The following is a 23,710-nucleotide window of genomic DNA, read 5'->3' as shown; positions in this document are numbered from 1 at the left end:
ATTTATTTTTTGCTGGTCCTAGGCCATGAACTATATAGGGTTGGTCCAAACTCTTCTTGTGCAGGGCTGGGAATCTGGCCTGACGACAGCATGCTTGTCTAGCATGCACAAAGACCTGGGTTCAATTCCTTGGTACCATATACATAGAAAAAAGCCAGAAGTGGTGTTGTGGCTCAAGTGGTAGATCTCTGGCCTTGAGAAAGCCCAAGGACAGTGCTTAGGCCCTAAGTTCAAACCCTAGTACTGGCAAAAGCAAACAAACAAACAACAACAAAAAAAACTCCTCTTGTTCAAGGCTAGCACTTTACGACTTGAGCTATTGCACCACTTCCAGCTATTTCTGTGATTAATTGGAGATGAGTCTCAAGGACTTTCCTGCCCAAAATGGCTTCAAACCACAATCCTCAAATCTCAGGTTCCTAAGAAGCTAAGATTATAGGCATGAACTACCAGGCTTTTGAAAATTTTTAAATATTAAAAAAGTATTAATCTATTACATTTTTATTGGTGAGACATTAAGTCAGAGATAAAAATCAAAAGTTAGACAAACAGGAAATAATAAGATTCTCATCTGATCATACAAAATATTTATCAAAATAAACTCCACAAAATGAAAAAAATAAAGAAAAAGAAATAATTCTCCTGAATATGATGCCCAATACGTAAGTCATAAAACTACAGACACTTAGGAATTATGATTGCATTTTCATAATAAAACATTTGTAGACTTTCAATATGAATTTTTTTTTTTTTTTTTGCCAGTCCTGGGCTTAAGCTCAGGGCCTGAGCACTGTCCGTGGACTTTCTCAAGGCTAGCGCTCTACCACTTGAGCCTCAGCACCACTTCCGGCTTTTTTCTATATATGTGGTACCGAGGAATCGAACCTGGGTCTTCATGCATGCTAGGCAAGCACTTTAACCACTAGGCCAAACTCCCGGCCCCTCAATATGAAATTTTTTAATCAAGCCTGATGAATCTATCTAAAAATCTTTTCTATAACAATAAACAAACATAACTGATGCTTTCACTTAATTACTTCAATGTGGTATAATTTATCTATATTTTAATTAGTAAGTTTTATAAACTAGTAGCTTCAATAATTAATACTGTAAAGAATTCTTTTAATTTTAAAGGTGTTTTCCCACGGTAAAAAGAAAAAAGATAAAGGTTCATACTTCTTTAGTTTCCATATTGTGTTATAAATAGTTGAACTGCATATCTATTACTTAATTTAACTGGCATGACATTAAAATGTAGATATTTTCCGCAGTGTATAAAACAATAACTTGCTAGTGTTGTAAAGATGACATGTATAAGATCAGTTTCTGATCTTACAGTTATTTGACCTAACTTTGATCAAACAATTCTTCCTACTCCATCAGACATTAACAGACATTATGCAAGAGCAGAATACAATATAGTGCTTCAAAATTGGCCCATACTAAGTAACTCCATAAATACATGAAGAACCACATAAAGAATAACTTAGTAAAAGCCATATGTAACAATGAACATAGAATACTCCGCATTTTTAAAGTACAATGTATCTCTTATTTACAAAAGAAACATAAAAACTTTAAAATTACCTTTAATGGAACAACTTTGTCAAGTCTGATTTCAGCTATGTCACTGGGTGAATCATCTGTTGTGTAAGTTCCTTTGACTAATTCTAAAGATGTCCACCTGTGGGAATGAGTGGAATCTCCTGCATGCTCACTCTAACGAAGACATCAAAACAAAATCCACCAAACTCTTAATTTTACTGTATGAACAATCTTGATTTACAATTAGCTATTTTTAAGCAGTTTCTATCTCTCCCTCTTTGTTGCCTCCCTTTCTTCCTCCCTCCTTTTTTCTTGAGCACTAGAAATTTAATCTAGAACACGCCTCTCCTCCTTTGCCCTCCTTTCCCCTCCTTTTACCCATCCTAATCTCTTTTTGTCTTCTTTCCCCTTGCCTTCATCTCCCAAATAGCTGGGCTTACAGGCATGTACCAGTATGCCTAGCAGTTAACTTTCTTGCATATAAAATTGATTGTTAAAATTTCACAATACACATTAAAGAAAAATTCCAGGTACTTTAAACTATTCATTTTCAACTTATTTCCTGAAGAGATTGAGTACATTGAGTGTACTAGTCTCATGTGAGGACTTAAACTTAACAACTTCTTCATAAGAAGAGTACTTACAGAGATTAATGAATTAGAGAATTAGTCCAAATTAATTGCTTGAAGAATCAAGTTACAGATAGGTTGCTATTTCTTAGACAATAATTTATAGAGTAACTGTCTCAATATAATAAAACTATAAAACCCAAGTACTTTAATTTTGGGAATATATTAATAATACCTAAATCAATTAATAAGTTATTATATTCACTAAGAATTCTCTATCAGAATTCTGACAAAATGGCTTACCAGTGACAGAGGTAATAGTCATTTGAACATGAAATGAGACCTGCAACTATAGGTTTAGCTATATACTTTCTAGTTTTCAATTACACTTAAAATCTTTCCATTTTCAAAGTACAAAAACATATGAAACATAAGTGATCCAAAATGGTACTCAAATGGGGGGCAAAATGAAACCACTCTTGGAATTTAATGCTGTCCATCTACGTGTAGTTTACACTGGACCCACCACACTATGATGACAACTGCTGACTTAGAGACCAAACAGCAGAATGAATGCTATGGTACTTACATCATCAACCAACACCTCTAATTCATACTCATGAATCCCACCTCCTCCATAAACAGAGAACCCAACAACAACTATTCCAGGCTTGTCTACTGAAAAACAGATGGCATCTGGAGACCCATTCCCAGTGTTCCAACTTCTTCCCTGGCTTGTTTTGGTGAATCGGTTAGCACTGGCTTTTACAGAATGGAGAGAATTAAGCCCATCAACCTATGAAAAACACACACAATCACATCAGTAGCTTGTTCTTGAGTGTTACAAAAAAACATCTGTAATAAAACTGCCAGTCTGAAAAGATAACACAAGGGGTTTAAGCCATCTTTAGAAGTATTTTATTAGGATATTAACCCATATTAAAGCAAGATGTTATTCTAAAGTCACAAATTAACATCTTGTAATAGTATTTTCTTAGACAGATATTTACTTACAATGTCCAAATGTTATTATAGGCGCAATGTAGGAATAGCAACAGCAGCTCATTTTGGTATCTAAAATTTAGCATTCTACAGGCCAGTTCTACCTACATTATACACAGTGCTGGAATTCTGCAGGTAGGGATGAAGAGATATATTCACATTTCCCCTCTTCGTCCAGACCATCTCTCTGATCTATTAGTTCCAGTTAATATTTACAGAGTATACACTGTTTCTAAAGTTTGAATAGCACTAATGTGAATAGTGACATTTTTATAACTTAAGATTCAGTAGACATAAACACAGACACATACATACACTTATCTATACAAACAAACACAAATTAAAGACTTTAACCAGAGAAAATAGAGGAAATGGCTGATATTTATGATTACAGCAACACATAGAAGCTGTTCTGACAAAGAAATACAGAAATCCACACCAGGTCTTTGGTAGCTAACTCTCAAGGTTATATAATATTAGGTGTCCCATAATTTTTATCATTCATTTTTTATTAAAAAGCCAAGTTCACAGAAGATAATACTTCAGTACTTTTTAGAAGCGTTTAGTATATAAGAAACACATTACGGACTAAGTGAAGATTTAAAATAAACATTTTCTGACAAGGTTGTCAAAAGCCTCTTAGGTCAAGGTATAAGCTAGCCAATAAACCTAAGAAATGTTTTCCAGATAAAAACATTTTCTCAGAAACTCTAAAACCTAAGTGTCACTATGAGCCTATATATACTATGTACTACATGCTATATATAAATATATACTATGTATTATACATATGCTATATAGTATATAACATATAATTATATGTAGTGGAGAAAATAATGTGCTTTACAGATATATAAGAGGCATTTAAAATATTTCATAGGGATTTTCTCAAACAATGACATTTGATGTTTTAAAAACTCTGAATAGAACCTATACAAGGTGAGCGTATTTGCTCACTTAACAGTAAACATCAGAATGATTCTGATGATGAAGGAGCAAACAAGGGGCACCAGAAAGGCAAGGACGAGAATGTTGAACTCAAAAAAATTTTTTACCTGTTTAGTGTTATTGCTATTTTAAAATTGGTCTCTAAAATATCAAATATATGAAAAAGGAAAGGGAAAAATGTAAACGCTTTATTTATCCAATCTCAAAATATAACTCATTACCTCAGACCCCAGGGCAGATGCTGTCAGTTCACTGACAATACTGGCCAATAGTCCGCAAGTGTTTGAGACCAAGTGAGAAGAGAAGAGTTCATTTTCTCTCCTCAGGCTGTTTCTGACTGGCAGTACAACAATAACCAGCATTTTCTCCAGAACTTCCCGGAAGCTTGTCATCCCAGAGATATTTTCTTCACTCTTTATAACAGGAGAAGAAAAGTGTATTTATAGTATTGGTTTGTTTTCCTTCATGTGAGCACTCAGTTGAAAATTTTTCTCTTTCTGCATATGCCCTTAAAAGTCAGACCTGAACCAATATTTTTTTTGAATTATTGTTAAACTCTGCATTCTGGAGTAGCATACATTATTTTAAATGGTATTTGTCTTTTGATTGGCTTTCAGTCCTTTTTTTTTTAAGGGAGGGAAGAATACTGGGGCTTGAACTCAAGGGCCTTGTCCTAACTTTGTTTGCTTGCTCAATTGGTATCCATCATTCGAGGCAGCCTCCAGCTAGGCTTTTCCTTGGTATTTTGTTTGTTTTTGCCAGTACTGGGACTTGAACTCAGGGCCTGAGCACTGTCCTTGGGCTTTCTCAAGGCTAGAGCTCTACCATTTGAGCCACAGCACCACTTCTGGCTTTTTTCTATGTATGTGGTACCGAGGAATCAAATCTGGGCCTTTGTTCACAGTAGGTGAACACTCTACCACAAGGCCAAACGCCCGGCCTTCCTTATTATTTTTATGTGTGAAATCTTGCAAACTTTTATTCCCAGGCAGGCTTTGAACCAAGAACTTTCAAATTAAGCCACCCAAATAGCTAGGATTACGGGAATTAAAGTATTAACTTTATCACTATATTTTTTTTTCCAATTTCTCAGCACTCTCTTTCAATTTTAGTCAACATTGCATATATACATTCTAAATTTCAAAAACACTTCGTTAATAATAAATGTTAATGTATCTACTTTATTTATTTATTTATTTATTTTGGTGGGTCAAGGGCTTGAACTCAGCCTGGGATGCTGTCCCTAAGCTCTTCAGCTAAAGGATACCTCCTACCCTTGAGCCACGCCCTACTTCTTGTTTTCTAGGTATTAATTGAGATAAGAGTCTCAGGTCCTTTTGTGCCTAGGCTGTCTTTGAACCTTGATTCTCAAATCTCAGACTCCTGAGAAGCTAGGCTTACAGATATGAGCCACAACACCCAGATAAATTTTAAAACACCATTATCAAGTTAATAAATTCAATTCAGTTATCTCATTCACCATTGAATATTTAAAACTCTAAGGTCTCTAAACTTTTTAGCATGATGTACAAGCCTAGCTTTAATTTTCACTCCATTTCCTGTGAAAATATTCTTTTTTTAATTTTTTTATTATCGAGGTAATACATAGAGGGATTACAGTTACATTCGCCAGATAGTAGATGCATTACTTCTCACACATTGATAATCCCTTTCATGTTTTTGTTCCCATTTTCCTCCCACCACCACTTCCCAATCATCTTGTTGTTACCCCTTCCCTTTCCTATTTCAAATAAACAAATATAAGTATATACAATATACCAGGTAAAGTCAGATACAGTAATAATACGAGATTAACCAAAGGGCAACAAAGAAGAAGAGAAATAACAGTACATTAAGAACAACAATCATTCAAGATAAGCCTCTTATTTCCCAGAGATCCTTTCATTTAGACTCATCCTACATAACCTTATGTATCTAGGTTTTGTGCTATTGTAATCCTCTCTCTGCTAGGATAGTCCTAGATGTATACTAATTATTACAAGTGAGGGAAACCATTGAGCCTATGTTCCTTTGAGTCTGGCTTACTTCACTTAATATGATTTTTTCTAAGTCTTTCCGTTTCCTTACAAATGGGGCAATGTCATTCTGATGGCAACATAGAATTCCATTGTGTACAAATACCACATCTTGTTGATACAGTCATCTACTGAGGGACACCTAGGTTGGTTCCATATCTTTGCTATGGTAAATAGAGATGCAATGAACATTGTTGTGCTAGTGGCTTTAGTATGCCCTTATTTCTGGACTTTTGGGTAAATACCAAGGAGTCGGATTGCTGGGTCATAGGGGAGCTCTATGTTTAGTCTTTTGAGGAATTGACATACTGCTTTCCATAGTGGTTGAACAAGTTTACACTTCGGCCACCTGTGAAAATAATCTTAATACAAACTTTTGAAACAAAACTTTTCTGAAGTTAACTGTGAGTGCATAGATCTTTAAATTTAGAGGCTGTATTTTTTTTTTCGATCAGTCTCTGCTAGTAACCAATTAAAATTCTAGTAAAAAAAAGCATATGATACATACATACTTGATAAAGGAATGAATACTTTGGATTAATTTTACAGTACCATGAGAAATAAAATTGTATTTTAAAAAATTTCATTTTTTGTAATTTTCTAGAAATAGATACTTTGATATTAGTTTCAATTTTTTTTTTTTTTTTTTTTTTTTTTTGCCAGTCCTGGGCTTGAGCTCAGGGCCTGCGCACTGTCCTTGGACTTTCTCAAGGCTAGAGCTCTACCACTTGAGCCTCAGCACCACTTCTGGCTTTTTTCTATGTATGTGGTACCGAGGAATCAAACCTGGGTCTTCATGCATGCTAAGCAAGCACTTTAACCACTAGGCCAAACTCCCGGCCCCAGTTTCATTCAAATTTAAATAAAGGCCAAATTTTTTTCCACTTTTGGTTTTTATGTCATTGAAATTTTCTTTACATGAGTTTTCTTTCAACATAAAATTGATACTGTACAATAAGTATAATCACTATTTTATACTTTTTTCACTTTTACTTATAGACAAGTTCCTGTCAACTAATAAATACAGTTTCATATGTTTAAGTTAGTTTTCCCTGTAGAACTTTCTAATAAACTAGAAGTAGTTACTGAAGAACGTTCTCTATGTCTTGTTTTAACTCCGTTTATTTTACCCTTTTTTCAAAGTTCTCCATTTCTTTATAATATTTCACCTTAGAGATTTAAATTAAGTTTAAATAGATGTTAAGAATTTACCTGGCTGAGCTTTTCCATATGTGCCACTAAAAGGGGAAAACGATGTACTAGTGTTGAGTCATTCTCTGTACTAACTTGCTTAACAACAGACCTCAGAAGTACTTCTCCATCATATGCGATAGGAAAAATAGAAGTCAGCTTAACTGAAGTATGACAAAGAGCTGACATCACGGCAGCAAGGAGTCGGCTACTTGATGTCTTAAAGTTTGCTTCTTGGATATCCTTTGAAAAACAAAACAAGACACCCCACCACCAAGAAATACTGCATAAAAATAATCCAAGTTTTTGGATACATTAAAAATTATCTTATCATTCATTCAAATTATTTTGTTATAGAAAAACTTACACCAATACTTTTAAATACAATTATGAAACCATGTACAATGGCTCACGTCTGTAATCCTAGCTACTCAGGAGGCTGAGATCTGAGGATCAAGGTTCAAAGCCAGCCTCGGCACAAGAGGACCTGAGATTCTTATCTCCAATTAACCTCCAGAAAACAGGAAGTGGGGCTTAGCTCAAGGGTAGGGCAGTAGTCTTGAGCTGAAGAGCTCAGGGACAGCAACCATGACCCACCAAAAAAAAAAAAAAGGTACTCGCATGAAACATAAGCTTTATTTCTGGAGTAATATATGATGAAAATTAAAATTCTATGCCATGTCGTGAAAGCAAAAGCATTTTGTCAACCTTCAAGAATTTATATTTACTTATTTATTTTAGTAGTGACAGCATACTTACAAATTATAACAAGATACTTAAAATTTATCAGTGTAGTATATTCTAATCCACAGAAATTATATAATATATATAATCTAGTTCTAATATTTGAATTATAAAGTAAATCATTAAAGGCAGAACAACATTCAATATGGGGAATAACAACTGCTAAAGCTAGTCTATAGTAAGCAAGGAAGAAAATAATCATCTCATATTGGCAAGGGTAGCAACGAGAGAATAAATTATAAACCAGTGAAGGAAATAATCTCACCCCACAGAATTAAGTAGCAGAATATATTACCATGATACATGGATCCAAAGTTGTCTGGGATAGCCTGGGAATGACAGTGAATTGAAGGCAGCTGCTTGTTGAGGTAAAGCTAGAACTTTTAGTACAATGCTAAACTGAAGTGGAAAATGGAAGAGCACACACTCTCTTTCCAAACAGGGTAGTATTCAGTAGTTCAACATTAGATAGAATATGTGCTAGAGATTTTGTTGCTGTTGTTGGGTGGTTGGTTGTGGGTCTTCTCAGGGATTGGACACTGTTCCAAGGCCTCTCTTTGTGGTCAGGGCCAGTGCTCTACCACTTGAGCCACAATGCCACTTTCAGGTTTTGAGTGGTTAATTGGAGATAAGAGTCTCATGGAGCCTTTTCTACCTGGGCTGGCTTCAAACTGTGACCCTTAGATCTCAGCTTCCTGAGGAGCTAGGATTATAGTGATGAGCTACTGGTGCCCAGCTCTAAGATTATTTTTTTAATAAACCTTCTTTGTCAGACTGATAAAGTCTTTATCAGACTGATAATAAGCTTCCACTATATCTTAGTCTGTTAAATTTGTTAAGTTTTCATCACTATACAATAATTTTATTAATTTTTTCTCAGTTAAGAAGATCAAATTGCTCTTTATTCAGTGAAAATATAGCAAATTCTGATTTTAGAAAGTTAAATTAATTTGTATTTCTAAAATAAATCCCACTTGGCCCAGATATACATTATTTATAAATCTGATTTGGTAATAATTCTCTCCTTTCTTGCTCTTGCAAATGTGGAGGTATCAAGGACAGGATCTCCTCTCCTTGTTCTCACTAACTACTGTCTTGTCCTTCTTTCTCACTCATACACTTGTAAGTTCAAAGACTACAGCTCTATGTATTTATCCATAAATTCTAACTAAAATATAATAAAACAGAAAACAAATTTTTAGACTTAGATTATATCAAGATTTGATATCCTACATAACAAATGTCTTAACTTACCTCTTGGAAGGTCAAAGAGACAGAACTGCAATATTACTTTTGAAAAGGATTAATTATTGTATTAGTTTCTCAGCAAAAGCTTGACAAACTTTATTACCTGATCCAAACAATTCAGCAGATCACAAAGGCAAGCCCACTGTAATGCAGGAGTTGGGTAGAAGGAATGGAAACATGCAGTGAAAGTATTATGACACTCCTGAAGAACAGCCTCAAGGAGACTCAGGGGTTGGCTAAGATATCCTTGAGGGTCATTATCCAACTTCACCATGCAGTGATCAACTCCTTCTGACAAGATTTTCCTTAACAAAGTTCTGGTTTTCCCAATACAATCTGCTAATTTGCTGGTTTCTTCAACAACTGCCTTTCCTGCAGCTTTTAAGGGAAAATGGGAGGGGGGAGAAAATCCTAAGTAAAATATTATTTATGTGTATAAACCATCTATACAAATGAGCAATTTACTACACAACTAAAAATCACAAAAACTTATAACCCACAAATAATATGATTTAAAGATTAAGTGTGCACCAGAATTATTTCTTTTAAAAACCCAAATGCAAAAAAAAAGTGATTCAGGAAGTAAGCCCAAATTACTTGCACAAAATATATCTACTAGACAAAATTTATTTAAAAATATATTTGTTTAACACAATACACCAGCAAGGTGGCTCGGTAGATTTCAATTAAACTCTTGGTTATCCTACTTAAACTTTATGGATTTATCAAATGTGTTTTCCCTAAAGGCATTTAAAAAATTCATCATACCTGAAACTGGGTAAATTTCACAGGTATAGACACGCAATAACCTCAGACAACAGGTACCCACAAAGCGCAGTCTCTCTAAATCTAGAAGTGTAGCTGTGAACTGGAATCCTTTTAATCCTCTAAGTTCTTCAACCCCTAAGACTAAAGTGGTCCAGCTCCAGTGAAGAATACTCAGCAATGATTCAAAACACTCCTAATCCAGAATAGAAAAACAAGACAATACTAAGTTTAAACCTACATACATTGAACCAAATGAAAGGTAACAGAAAAAAACTACATCAAGTATTTTTCTTATAGCCAAATAATGGGTAGTCGTAAAGTTCATTTACTAAATTATCACAAAGAGTACTGGTGACATTTGTCCCCCAAAAAAGTAGGCTGGCATTTACAAAAACAATATTCTTCCATATTTACCTTCATTTATTTCTTTGTTTGTTTACTGCTAGTCCTGGGGCTTGAACTCAGGGCCTGGGCTCTGTCCCTAAGCCTCTCTGTGCTCAAAGCTAGTGTTCTACCATTTGAACCACAGCACCATTTCTGGCTTTCTTCTGAGTTTATTAAAGATAAGAAGTCTCACAGACTTTCCTGCCCGGGCTGGCTTTGAACCGAGATCCTCAGATCTCAGCCTCTTGAGTAGCTAGGATTACAGGGGTGAGTCACCGGCATAGGGTGTCAGTATTTATCTTCTTACATTTCCTTCTTAAAAGATGTTTTTAGTTTCCCTGCCATCTGTCTCTCTAACTTACCATTTAAACCAGGATTTTCTTTTAAAGAAACATTTATAAAGGCAAATTTATTTGAAGGGGAAATTAAACTCTATATAGTCAATATATCAAAGTATTAAAACAAATATTTCAGTATTGACATCAGTGATCGTATCAAATAAGCTATTTCATGTCTATATATCAAAATTTATAATACAAAATATATCCATTTTTGACAAGCCAATTATTAGAAGACAAAAATTATACAGAAAATACTAAAAAAAAGGCATATTTAGGTCTACTTAATGCTACAATGTGGGTTTAGAGTGAACTATTCTCACAGATTTAGCTAGCCTAAAGTTTTTATCTTACGAATACTATTATAAATACACGAATCTCAAAGCAGAGGACTTTGCTCAGTCATTTCCATTAAATCACAGACTTCTAGTCTAGTGACTTATAGTCAGGCATGGTGGCTCACAGCTGTAATCTCAGTTGCTTGGGAGGTAGAGATTTGAAGGATGATTTAAGTCAATATGTGCAAAAAGCCATTTCTTCATTTCAACAAACAGGCTGAAAATATGGCCACATGCCTATAATTCCTGGTCTGTGAGAGGCATAAGAAAGAAGATCATGGTCTTAGACTGGCCTGGGGAAAAGCAAGACCCTATCTGAAAAATAAACTAAAAAGAAAATAGGGATGAAACATGTCTCAAGTGGTAGATCATCTACATAGCAAGCCTAAGGTCCTGAGTTCAAACCCCAATAAGGGAAGGAAGGAAGGAAGGAAGGAAGGAAGGAAGGAAGGAAGGAAGGAAGGAAGGAAGGAAGGAAGGAAGGGAGGGAGGGAGGGAGGGAGGGAGGGAGGGAGGGAGGGAGGGAGGGAGGGAGGGAGGGAGGGGAAGGAAAGAAGTCCTCATGCAGCAGGATAAACAAAGTTCAAGATATGGTGAAAAAACTCCATTCTTCCTAAACATTTAGTCAACACAAGAGTCTATTAGCTACATATTCATGTAATGCCTGGTAAGGCAGTGAACTCCATTCAAAAGTATTTTACACCACTTACCTTATTAGAAATTTCTAATAATGACAGCACAACTCTTAGACAACTGACATAAAAATTCTCAATAACACATGAAAAGAGCAATTAGCTCAGTCTTATTGGGCAAACACACAGTTACATCACATCGCCTTTCCATTCCACACCAGTTACATAAATAGCATTGTGCACCTTTCATTATATAATGGAGAAGACTAATAGTTCAGCACATTCGCACATGAACAACTCTTCTTAGTTTCCCATCAACTAAAGTAATATATGTTGCACTAATCCTTCATTTTCTAATCCCTTTTGCATATGCATGGCATACTAGAAAACCTATCAGTTATTTTATATTTAGATAGTTTTTAGCAGTTGTTGTACTAATCCTTCATTTTCTAATCCCTTTTGCATATGCATGACACACTAGAAAGCATACCAGTTATTTTATATTTCGATAGTTTAGTATGTTAAAATCATAATAAAAATCTTTAGTTTACATTATATAAGCACACATTTCTTTATAAAAACAGTAATACACCCAAACTCTTAGAACTAATAAACCACTTTAGCAAATGGCAGGATACAAAATCAACCTACAAAAGTCAGTAGCTTTACTGTATGCCAACAACACACAAACAGAAAGAGAAATCTAGAAAATGATTCCAATTGCAAAATCCTCCAAAAGAATAAAATACATATGAATTAACTTAACCAAAGATGTAAAGGAATTATTTAATGAAAACTATAATAAGCCTAAAGAAAGAAATTAAAGAGGATACCAGGAAATGGAAAGGCATCCCATGCTCATGGATAGGGAGAACCAATATAGTGAAAATGGCCATACTACCAAAATTTATATACAATCTCAATGCAATCCCTATCAAAAATCCCCAAAATATTCTTTACTGAAATAGAAGGTTCATATGGAACAAACAAAAGACCTAGAATACCCAAAGCAATTTTATACAAAAAGAGCAATGCAGATGGTATTAGAATACCAGACTTCAAACTCTACTATAGAGCTATAATAACAAAAACAGCATGGCATTGGCACAAAAATAGACCGGAAGATCAAGGAACAGAAGATCCAGAAATAAAACTACATATCTATAGTCAACTTATATTTGACAAAGGAGGCAGAGATATGCACTGGGAAAAAAAAAACAGCCTATTCAATTTTTGGTACTGGCAAAACTGGGCAGCCACATGCAGAAACTAAAAATTGATGCCAACCTATTGCCATGCACAAGCATTAACTCAAAATGGGCAAAGACCTCAATATCAGACCTGAAACCTTGAAACTGTTACATGGTAGAGTAGGAGAGACATTGGAACTCACAGGCACAGGCAAAAACTTCTTGAACAGAGTCCCAGGGTCACAACAGATTGGAGAGAGACTCCATACATAGGACTACCTAAAAATAAAAAGTTTCTGCACAGACAAAGGCATAGCTACTAAAGTAGAAAGACAGCCAACCAGCGGGGAAAACCTATTTACCAATATATCAGACAAATGCTTAATATCCCATATCTACATGGAACTCAAGAAACTAATTCCCCAGCAAAACCCCCAAAACCAATCAGTAAATGGGTAAGGAACTAAAGAGAGACTTATCAAAAGAAAAGGTTATGGGCCCGGAGTTTGGACTAGTGGTAGAGTGCTTGCCTAGCACACACAAAGACCTGGGTTTGATTCCTCAGTACCACTTACATAGAAAAAAGCCAGAAGTGGTGCTGTGGCTCAAGTGGTAGAGCTCTAGCCTCAAGAAAGCCCAAGGCCAGTGCTCAGGCCCTGAGTTCAAGCCAGGACTGGCAGTAAGTAAGTAAGTAAGTTAATAAATAAATAAATAAGGTTAAAATGGCAACAAATAAAAAAGAGAGAGAGAGAGAGAGAATGCTCATGATCCATGGTCATAAAGGAAATGCAAATAAAAACAATCCTAAGATACCACCTTACCCCAATTAGAATGGCCAACTCAGAGAATGACAAGTACTGGTGGGGTCGTGGAGTAAGAGGAACCCTACTGCACTGCTGGTGGGAATGTAAATGAGTTCAGCCACTCTGGAAGGCAGTATGGAGGTTTCTTAAAAAACTGAAAATAGACCTTCCCTATAATCCCACCATAACAGTCCTGGACATCTACCCTGAACATCATAACCCAGGATATAATGACACCTACTCAGCCATGTTCATCTCTACACAATAGCCAAGCGATGGAAACAACCCAGATGCCCCACTACAGATGAATAGATGCAAAAACTGGAATAGCCAACAGACAAGACAAAATAATGGCATTTACTGGGAAGTGGGAAACTACAGCGAACCATGTTGAGTGAGATAAGTAAAGACACCAAAGGAACAAGGCACATGGTTTCCTTGATATGTGGATATTAGATCCTAACAGAATGACTCAATATTCGGGTACTCAAGGTTATGGACATGGTGTTGGAGATACAAATATAACTATATAGACATAAAAATATATGATAGGATATATACTCTATAGACATAATGTTATATTATATAGATTGATATGAATCTACGACATACAAACCCTCAGCTTAATTTTAATTATGTTCTAAAATCCATGTGCCAATGATCACATAGAGATTTCCTTCTTGAACACTTGTTTGTTATATATGACATTTGAAATACGATGTAAAAATCAGTGTCAATAAAATCTTTCAAAAAATAGTAATACAAATGCAATCTGAGTTTACAAAGCTCTGCTATGAGAAACTGTTAGACGGACTCTCAGCTTTGAACAGATCTGAAAAAGTTTTTAAATTGCTTACCACTGAGACAGTTCTTGCAAAAGATCTCTTTAAAATGTGTACAGGTTCACTGGTTTGTTGTTTGCCTTTGGAAGCACTGCCATCACTGGTGGGAAGTCTACAGGCAGTAGATATGCACATCAAATTAGGATGAAAACTCTAATGACAATTTTATTTTTTAAATATACATTTGGTAATAATGAAATAATTATGTTACAACCTTTTGCAACTAAAATGCCATTATGAAGTTTTTCTTAAACATTTCTCAGTGCTACACAAAGTTTTCATCACCGAATACTTTCTGTATAGTTTTATGTTATTTTTAAGGAGTTGTACAAAGAAATTACAACTTTGTAAGTTAAGTTATGAGTACAAGCACACCTTCCTTCACTTTCCAGCATTTTTTCTGGCCCATCCCTACCTACATGTTACATAGTTTAATTTTTTTACGTTGAATACAATAATTGTATTTGCTTACCCTTCTTCCCTCTATTTCTGAGCCCTACCCTTTATTTACTCCCCGCCCTACCCCCCCAAAAAAACAAAACAAAACCCCAAAACATGGTTCTACTTCTTGGAATTCATTTTGATAAACATTACTTTAGATATTAAAAGGAGTTACAACTTTGGATTCCTCCCCTTGTGTAAACACATAAAACCCGGTATAAGTTATCATATTTAGTTGAGATCTAGCTTCCACACGTATGAGAAAAGATGTACCCTTTGTCTTTTGGAACCTGGCTTACTTCATTGCAGTTTACATGATTTGTTCTAGGTCTATCCACTTCCCTGAAAATGACATAATATTCTTTCTTATGGATGAGTAAAACACTATTATGTATAGTAAATTTTCTGATCCACTCATCTGTTATAGGACATCTAGGCTATTTTCAAAATGTGGCTACTGTGAATAGTACAAAAAGTACAGCAATGGACATGGATGAACCAATGTTCTTACCATATCCTGACTTGTAATATTCTGAGTGGATGCCCAAGAGAGGTATTAGATCATAAGATTGTTTGTTTGTTTAAAGGAATCTCCACCATCTAGAATGTTGGGTACATTCCTACCAAAAGTGCAATAGGGTTCCTTTTCCTTACATCCCTGCCAATAATTGTTATTGTTCACTCTGGAGTTTGGCCAATCTGACTGGGATGAAATGGAATCACAATATTATTTTGATTTGCATTTCTTTTTATAGTCGGGCTGTTGAGTATTCCTCGTGTATTTATTGGCCAATTTTATGTTTCTTGTGAGAAATATCTATTTAATTTCTTTGTCCATTTATTGATTGGTGAGGGTTAGTTTCTTGAGCATCTAGTATAATTTGGATTTTAGGCTTTTTTCAGATGTATAGCATAAAGTTTGTTGGCTTTTCAGTCTTGCAATTGTCCTATCGCTGTGCAGAAACTTTTCAGCTTTATGTAATCCCATACATCAAGTCCACCTCCTAATGTGTTGTGCCCCTGGAACTCTCCTCAAGAAGTTCCTGCTTTACAGGAAAGGTTATCTTTCACTGGCCATCAAATGTTCTCTATCTAAAAACAAAAATTATATATTCTACTAAAGCTGCTATAAAACGTTATTTTTTTAAAAGTTATTCAGGAACTCTGTTCTCTATCTAAAAACAAAAATTATATATTCTACTAAAGCTGCTATAAAACGTTATTTTTTTAAAAGTTATTCAGGAACTCTGTTCCTGTGTGTAGTACAGTGCAACTAGTTATGTTCATAGTATTATGTTCATAGTGTTATAAGGATTAACTATAATAGATTACATTTTAAAAATTCCTTCTTGGGATAAATGAGGTTTGTAACTTTCAAGTTCTTTTCGTAGTTACTAGAAAGGAAGATAAGAAGACTGAGGTATTTTTTCTGATTTTTATCACTTAAAGTAAAAATTATATGAATGAAAGTTTAAATTCATTTGAATTCTTTATTCTAATATTGTATTAGTTAAGAAATAAGCACATACATAATACATACTAGCATAGACCTCTATGTGTCTAAATTACAGTGAACTGATAAAAATGATGCTTAAAATGTAATACCAAATAAGCAAGTTATTATTCAAATTCATTAATGTCAAGGTATTTCTCAATTCATTTTATCACCAGATAATATAAGGTTATAGTAAATCAATTAGGCCCATGGCTAAAGTATTTGAATCTCAATTACATTTCTTTGATAACAATTTTACTTTTTTTTTTTTAACCAGTCCTGGGGCTTGAACTCAGAGCCCAGGTACTATCCTTGGACACATTTTGCTCAAGACTAGCGTTCTGCCACTTGAGCCACAGTGCCACTTTCCACTTTTTCTGTGTATGTGGTACCAAGGAACTGAACCCAGGGCTTCATACATACTAGATAAGCACTCTACCACTAAGCTAGGCTCCCAGCTAGAGACAAAATTTTATCAAATATAACACCTTAAAGTTGGTAGGACAATAGTTAAATAAGATGTTAAAATATATAATTAGTATATATAATTAGTATAATAATCTGAATCATTAAGCACAATGTAAACTGAGCTAAGTATTTTTTTTTTTTTTGCCAGTCCTGGGCTTGAGCTCAGGGCCTGAGCACTGTCCTTGGACTTTCTCAAGGCTAGAGCTCTACCACTTGAGCCTCAGCATCACTTCGGCTTTTTTCTATGTATGTGGTACTGAGGAATCGAACCTGGGTCTTCATGCATGGTAGGCAAGCACTTTAACCACTAGGCCAAACTCCCGGCCCCTGAGCTAAGTATTTTTGTGAAATTTATGTCAATATATTTACTAGGTACCGAGGAATCGAACCCGAGTCTTCATGCATGCTAGGCAAGCACTTTAACCACTAGGCCAAACTCCCGGCCCCTGAGCTAAGTATTTTTGTGAAATTTATGTCAATATATTTACTAGGTACTTCAGTAAAGTCCCTTCCTTACTATGTCATATATTTTAAATAATTATGCTTGAATAGGACAAAATACAAAACATACATTAACTATAAACATGGTAAATACCTGTATAATAATTGAGGTATCTGACCAGCATTAACATCTGTACCATTATTTGATTTCTTTGAACTCTTAAACTGGAAAACAACTCTATAAAGAGAAAAAAAAAATAAAGATACCAAAATGATGCTAAGATCCATGAAAAGCAACAATGAATTTAACAATTATGTTTTCAAATACTAAATCAATGAAAACTACTCATTTTTTAAAGAACAAACAAAAGCATAAAGATGTCCTGATTTAAATTAAGTAACTTAATGAGTGGCTCTCTTGGCCTCTCACAGTCTTACAGGCTGTTTTGCAGTTATTTTTGTATGCTTTTATTATCTTTTAGTAATTGTACAAAGGAATCGCAGTGCATATGATCGCAGTGCCTCTCCAGCTATGTCATCCCTTCCAACATTCTCAAGCATTTCTCCCAACCCAGCCATCTCCGTACTTTTCTTAACTTTTAGATATGTTTTGAAATTTTTGCCATTTAGCCAAACAGTTTATCTATAAATGCATCCCTTCAATATCTTCACCCCCCCTCCCTTCACATGACCCCCTCCCTTATTTAGAAGAAAAGGTTTAACAAGAGATTTTTACTTCAAAAGTATATACCCTAGTTGCCTAGGTGCGTTACAGGCTTTAGCATATGTAAATGAATTGTAGATAGGGAACATACAATTCAGGGCACAGCAACTTTCTCACATCTAGCCTACAATCTTAAGAGTAAATTAAAAGGGATACATACAACAAATTTACTTTTACTGTATCAGTCTCCTTGAGAAATAAACATCATAAAATTTCCCTCATAAATCAGCTTGTTCTTTCTTTAGTAAGCTGTACTGAGTTGAATTAAACAGAAATATACTATAAATTCTATTTCAAAGTTTATTTAGCTCAAGAGAAATAACAAACTGAAATGCTCTTACAAGTGATTATCCTTCCAAATACATGCACTAAAATAATAAAAAATATTAGGATTAGAGTCAATAGATTCTAGGTCCATATTTGGTTCATTTACATGGTAATAATCAAATCACTCAGCAAACTATAATTTGTTATTTAGTTCCTTAAGTAAAAAATAAAGCTAATACCTCTTTCACAGAATTACTGAAGAAAGCAAATGACCATGCATGTAAATGTATTTTATAGAATGAAAATCACTCTGTACATGAAAGTTATTTTTAAATGGAAAGAATTTTCACTATATAACATAAAAATAATATACAACAGAAACTTTGCAATTTATAATCTGTTTACATATGCATTATCAAATACAAAACGTTAAGTATCTTCATTTTTATTATAGCTTCAAATTCCTCACTATCCTTGTCATCTTTCTCTATGTAACTTCTAATTTTGTTAAAAAGGGGCTTTTAAACAATCCCCAGAAATGCCATCTGAAAAGACAGAAGGAGTAGTACTATCTCCCTGCTCTACTACACCTTAATTTGGCATGTTTGGTTAAATGGCAAGTAAGGTTACATAAATTTCATTACTAGAATTACATCAAGGTCTACCTACTAATTAAACATTTTTTATCTTAGTAGAAGTTCTTAGAACTTTTAGAACAACATTCCTCAAACAGAAATGAGAGTGGTAGGAGTAAATCTTCCACAGTCTGCTTACCCATCATCTGTGGTAATAGACGCTTGGCCGTGAGATCCACAGTCACTGCTGGGTCCTGACACTCGCGCCCATGCAACATACCACCATCCAGCTTGCAGAAGAACTGGCTCATCAAACATCATAGCATATTTTTCTCTGAGAAAATAATTAGAGGGTCAAAGTTAATTCCTCTATACTTATTTGTTGTATATCTTTATTTTTAAATCCCTTGTAATAAAAATATTAAATCAGGATTTTTTTAAAATTTTTATTTGTTTTTTTGCTTTTGCCAGTCCTGGCAGCTTGAACTCAGGCCCTTGGCACCATCCTGGGACTTTATTTTGCTCAAGGCTAGAGCTCTGCCATTTGAGCCATAGCGCCAATTCTGGTTTTTTTGTTGTTGTTTTTGTTTGTTTGTTTTTTCAATGTATGTGGTACTGGGATCAAACCCAGGGCTTCATGCATGCTAGGCAAGCATTCTACCACTAGGCCAAACTCCTAGCCCTGAAATCAAGACTATTATTGTGTTTTGTTTTGTTTTTTGCCAATCCCGGGGGCTGCACTCGATCACCTGAGCCCCAGCATCACTTCTGGCTTTATCACCATATGTGGTACCAAGAAATGGAACCCAGGGCTTTATGCATGTTAGGCAAGGACTCTACCACTAGGGCACACACCCCCGCCTGAAATCAAGATTTTTTTTTAGACAATATTGAGACTCTATCTCAATTAATCACCAGAAAACTGAAAGTGGTTCTGTGGTTCAAAAGTGGTAGAGTACTAGCCTTGAGTGAAACAGCTCAGGGACAGTGCTCAGGCCCTAAGTTCAAACCCTATGACTGATGGAGGGAGGGAGAGAGGGAGGGAGGGAGGGAAGGAAGGAAGGAAGGAAGGAAGGAAGGAAGGAAGGGAGGGAGGGAGGGAGGGAGGGAGGGAGGGAGGGCGGGCGGGCAGGCAGGCAGGAAGAGGAGACAGAATGAATTTTCAGATTTCTTTAAAAATAAGCATAAACATTTTACATGAAATGGAAATTTTAGTTTTAATGTTCATTTATTTAGCCAAACTCTTCTTCCTGAGGTAGGTAAAATATGTTACAAAAATTTTAAATTTCCTAATTCAACCATATGCCACCTAAAGTTTTGATAAGTCCCCTATGTGGGTGATAGTTCTATCATAAAGCCAAGGGTTGTGGTAGGTATATCATCAAGGATTGTGTAAGTAAGTACACTGCATGACATCTGCACAAGAACAACATTGCATATGTGTCTTAGAAAATACCCTCATCACTCAGGGAGGTAGAATGTATATAATTTAACTCTATAAAGTCTTAAGACTAAAATCTATATATTCCAGTCTATAAATAGCAGATTATGAGAGCTGAGAACATGGCTTAGTAGTAGAGTGAAGGCCTAGCCTGCATGAGGCCCTAGATTCAATTTTGCAGTACCCACATAAGCAGCAAAAAGTAAATAAAGTTTTTTAAAAAAATAGCCAATTCTTAAAAACTTCCTTTAATGCTATATATACACTATTTGTAATAAAGTGCTTATTATTTATTAATTTATTGTAAAGGTGATATACACAAGGGTTACAGTACGAGTACATTTCTCCCTGTTTTTTTTTCCTCCTAACCCTTCTTGTAATGAATTTTTATTTTAAGTAAATAAAAACTACATCGAATAAGCAAAACCATTTACCGAGCAGCACAGTCATAGGCCAACACATCAGTCTCTGCAAGAAGGTCTCCATCAGTTTCGTGATCTCCTCCATCAGGACCCAATTCAAACAGCTGCAGAAAAGGAAAAATATGTTTTTCCCAATTATTTAGTTGTATAACTTTCAATCACGTGTTTATCATCTTGTGCATGTCTAACAGATACTCAACTATACAGAATATGAAAAAGCTGATCACGTACTTTTAAAATTTTTAGTTGTTAAGTGAATTATACAGATACTTAAATTCAGAAGTACTGTTTGAAGGACCATCTTAATCTCAAAGTTTCTTATTTATTTTATTTTTTTATATTGTCAGGATACCATACAGAGGGATTACAACTACATTCAGCAGGTAGTAGGAGTATTACTTCCTGAACATTGACATCTTTTCTCATGTTTTTGTCCCCGTTTCTACCCCCTCCAATCATCTTATTTTCCCACCTTCTCTTTCCTATTTCAAATAAACAAATGTAAGTATATACAATATACCAGGTAACGAAGTCAGATACAGTAACAATATGAGATTAACCAAAGAAGGGAAAAAAAGAGAAGAGAAATAACATAGTACATTAAGAACAACAATCAAACAAGATAAAGCTGTTGTTCCCATATCCTAGAGATCCTTTCATTTAGTCTCATCCTATAGGAACTTATGTACCTAGTTTTTGAGCTATTGCAATTCTCCGCTAGGAGAGTCTTAGATGTGTACTAATTATTACAAATGAGGGAAACCATGGAGCCTATGTTCCTTTGGGTCAGGCTTACTTCACTTAATATGAGTTTTTCTAAGTCTTTCCATTTCCTTACAAATGGGGCAATGCCATTCTTTCTGATGGCCCTGGTGCTATCCCTTTAGTTTTTCCTCTCAACTACAACTTTACAACAAACTATAGCTCCACTTCCAGCATTCTACTGGTTAACTGGAGATAAGAGTCTCAAGAACTTTTCTGTCTGGGCTGGAATCGAACCACACCCTCTTGAGTAGCTATGATTATAGCAGTGAGCCACCAGAGACCTCTTTTTATTGCACAAGATTTTTAATAATGTCTCTGCTGTCTCAAAAGGAGGTAATAACAACAACAAATAAATGAAAACTAAAGTATCAAATAATAAGATAATAAACTAGGTAAAAAAAAATCTTCAAACAAAACAAGGTAACAGTGTCAATGAATTTTACCTTAATTTTAGCAGTGTATTCTCCTCTACCTCCAAAGAGACCAAGACCACCAAGCAAAATATCGGTGTCAGCACTAAAACGGATGGCTTCTACTGAATGGGCAGAGTAACCCCAGCCCCCTCCATGACCTAAAAGATATGAACAACAATCTTGGTGTTAAAATATACATATACATATTTCAGTTATAAGGTATTATTTCCTAAATTTAAGTATACATACTTTCAAACCTGTTTACTACACTATAGTCCTCCTTGGAATAAACCTTCATTACTGCTTGTGTTTCTTCTTCTGTACTTGCAATGCCCATTTTTAAGTCCTGCATAGCAGCCAAGGTATCAAGACAACCTAAAACAGCAAACAAGTAGAATTCACATCCTTGAACTAGTGTTGGTATTTGTTAATAAGGACAGAAAAGCAATTAAACTTGGAATGGGTTTCACAAATTTATTCCATATTTTAAATACTATTTCATAAGAGTACTTACAATCAACAACAATTATCTTGGATAATTATCTTGGATGAATACATTTAAATGTTTTATTTGAACCTGAATATCTGACAACTTGAAATTGTTTAACATTTGAGTCTTTATAAAGTTCTTTCTTTCTACAGAACTAATCCAGATGCTCCTTAGTACATGGATCAAGAAAATAAGGTACAAATACACAATGGAATTCTATGCTGCCATTAAAAAATGATATTGCCACATTTATAAGGAAATGGAAAAAATGTGGAAAAATCAGATTAAGTGAAGTAAGCCAGTCCCAAAGAAATATAGGCTACATGATTTCTCTCATTTGTAATAATTGATATATGCCTAGGGTTTTCCTAGCAAAGTATCACAATAACTCAATAACAATGTACATGGGACCATATTGGATGAGACTAAGTGAAATGAACTTCAGGATATGGAAACAAGAGGCTTCTGTTTGTGGCCTATGTTTTTAATGTACAATGTGAAGTTATTTTTTCCCTTTTGCTTTTGTTTTCTCCCTATGGTTGTCATTGTGTCTTATTTTGGTACCTGGTGTATTGTATGAACATTTATTCTAATTAGGGAAAGAAATGGAACAGCAAAATAATGAGACAAAGGATGAAGGGTGAACCAATGTAACAGCAATAATTGCAAGACAGTATGTTGGAAATGAACTTTACAACTTAAGGGGGATGGTTTGAGGGGAGGGAAGGCAGAAGAAAAATGTGGTATAACAATATTTGAGAAGAAATATACTTACTACTTTATGTATATAACTGTAATCCCTCTGTACATCACTCTGACAATAAAATTAAATTTTAAAAAATAAAAAAAGTTCTTTCTTTCATGAAATTTTCAAAATTAGTTTTAATCCTATCAGATACTACTTGAAGAAGACAAATTATCCTTAAAATAATTGTAACTAAAGTTAGTTTTGTATAATTAAATGGTTATCAAAAGACGTTTAAAACTGGGCACTGTTAGCTGTAACCCTAGCTACTCAGGAGGCAGAGATCTGAGGATCACGGTTCAGTCCAAAGCCAGTCCAGACAAGAGAGTCTGTGAGACTCTCATCTATAATTAACAACCCAAAAAACAGAAGTGGTGCTGTGGTAGAGTGCTAGCTTGAGTAAAAATGCTCAAGGATGGCACCCAGTCCCCAATTTTAAGCCCCA

General features: G+C 34.9%; 1 protein-coding gene across 10 annotated transcripts in view; it reads right to left on the bottom strand.

The window, feature by feature from the left end:
• The window catches only part of Mycbp2 (MYC binding protein 2), a 243,921-nt gene that overhangs the window by 120,611 nt on the left and 99,600 nt on the right, over positions 1-23,710 (bottom strand). For all 10 annotated transcript variants that reach the window (XM_090342005.1, XM_090342006.1, XM_090341998.1 and 7 more), the window contains 12 exons: positions 22,280-22,405; positions 22,061-22,188; positions 20,865-20,956; positions 19,189-19,323; positions 17,578-17,661; positions 14,594-14,690; positions 10,052-10,244; positions 9,387-9,661; positions 7,313-7,534; positions 4,286-4,477; positions 2,704-2,910; positions 1,588-1,719 (listed from right to left, as the gene is read on the bottom strand). In XM_090342005.1, the coding sequence (XP_090198131.1) occupies positions 1,588-1,719; positions 2,704-2,910; positions 4,286-4,477; positions 7,313-7,534; positions 9,387-9,661; positions 10,052-10,244; positions 14,594-14,690; positions 17,578-17,661; positions 19,189-19,323; positions 20,865-20,956; positions 22,061-22,188; positions 22,280-22,405 (1,883 nt within the window). The remainder of the gene's footprint in view (positions 1-1,587; positions 1,720-2,703; positions 2,911-4,285; positions 4,478-7,312; positions 7,535-9,386; positions 9,662-10,051; positions 10,245-14,593; positions 14,691-17,577; positions 17,662-19,188; positions 19,324-20,864; positions 20,957-22,060; positions 22,189-22,279; positions 22,406-23,710) is intronic.

Source organism: Megascapheus bottae, chromosome 11, assembly GCF_031878675.1.
Source record: "Megascapheus bottae isolate mThoBot1 chromosome 11, mThoBot2.hap1, whole genome shotgun sequence".
Taxonomy (NCBI): Eukaryota; Metazoa; Chordata; class Mammalia; order Rodentia; family Geomyidae; genus Megascapheus; species Megascapheus bottae.
Note: the sequence above shows the minus strand (reverse complement) of the source record. Positions and strands in the feature narration are given on the sequence as shown.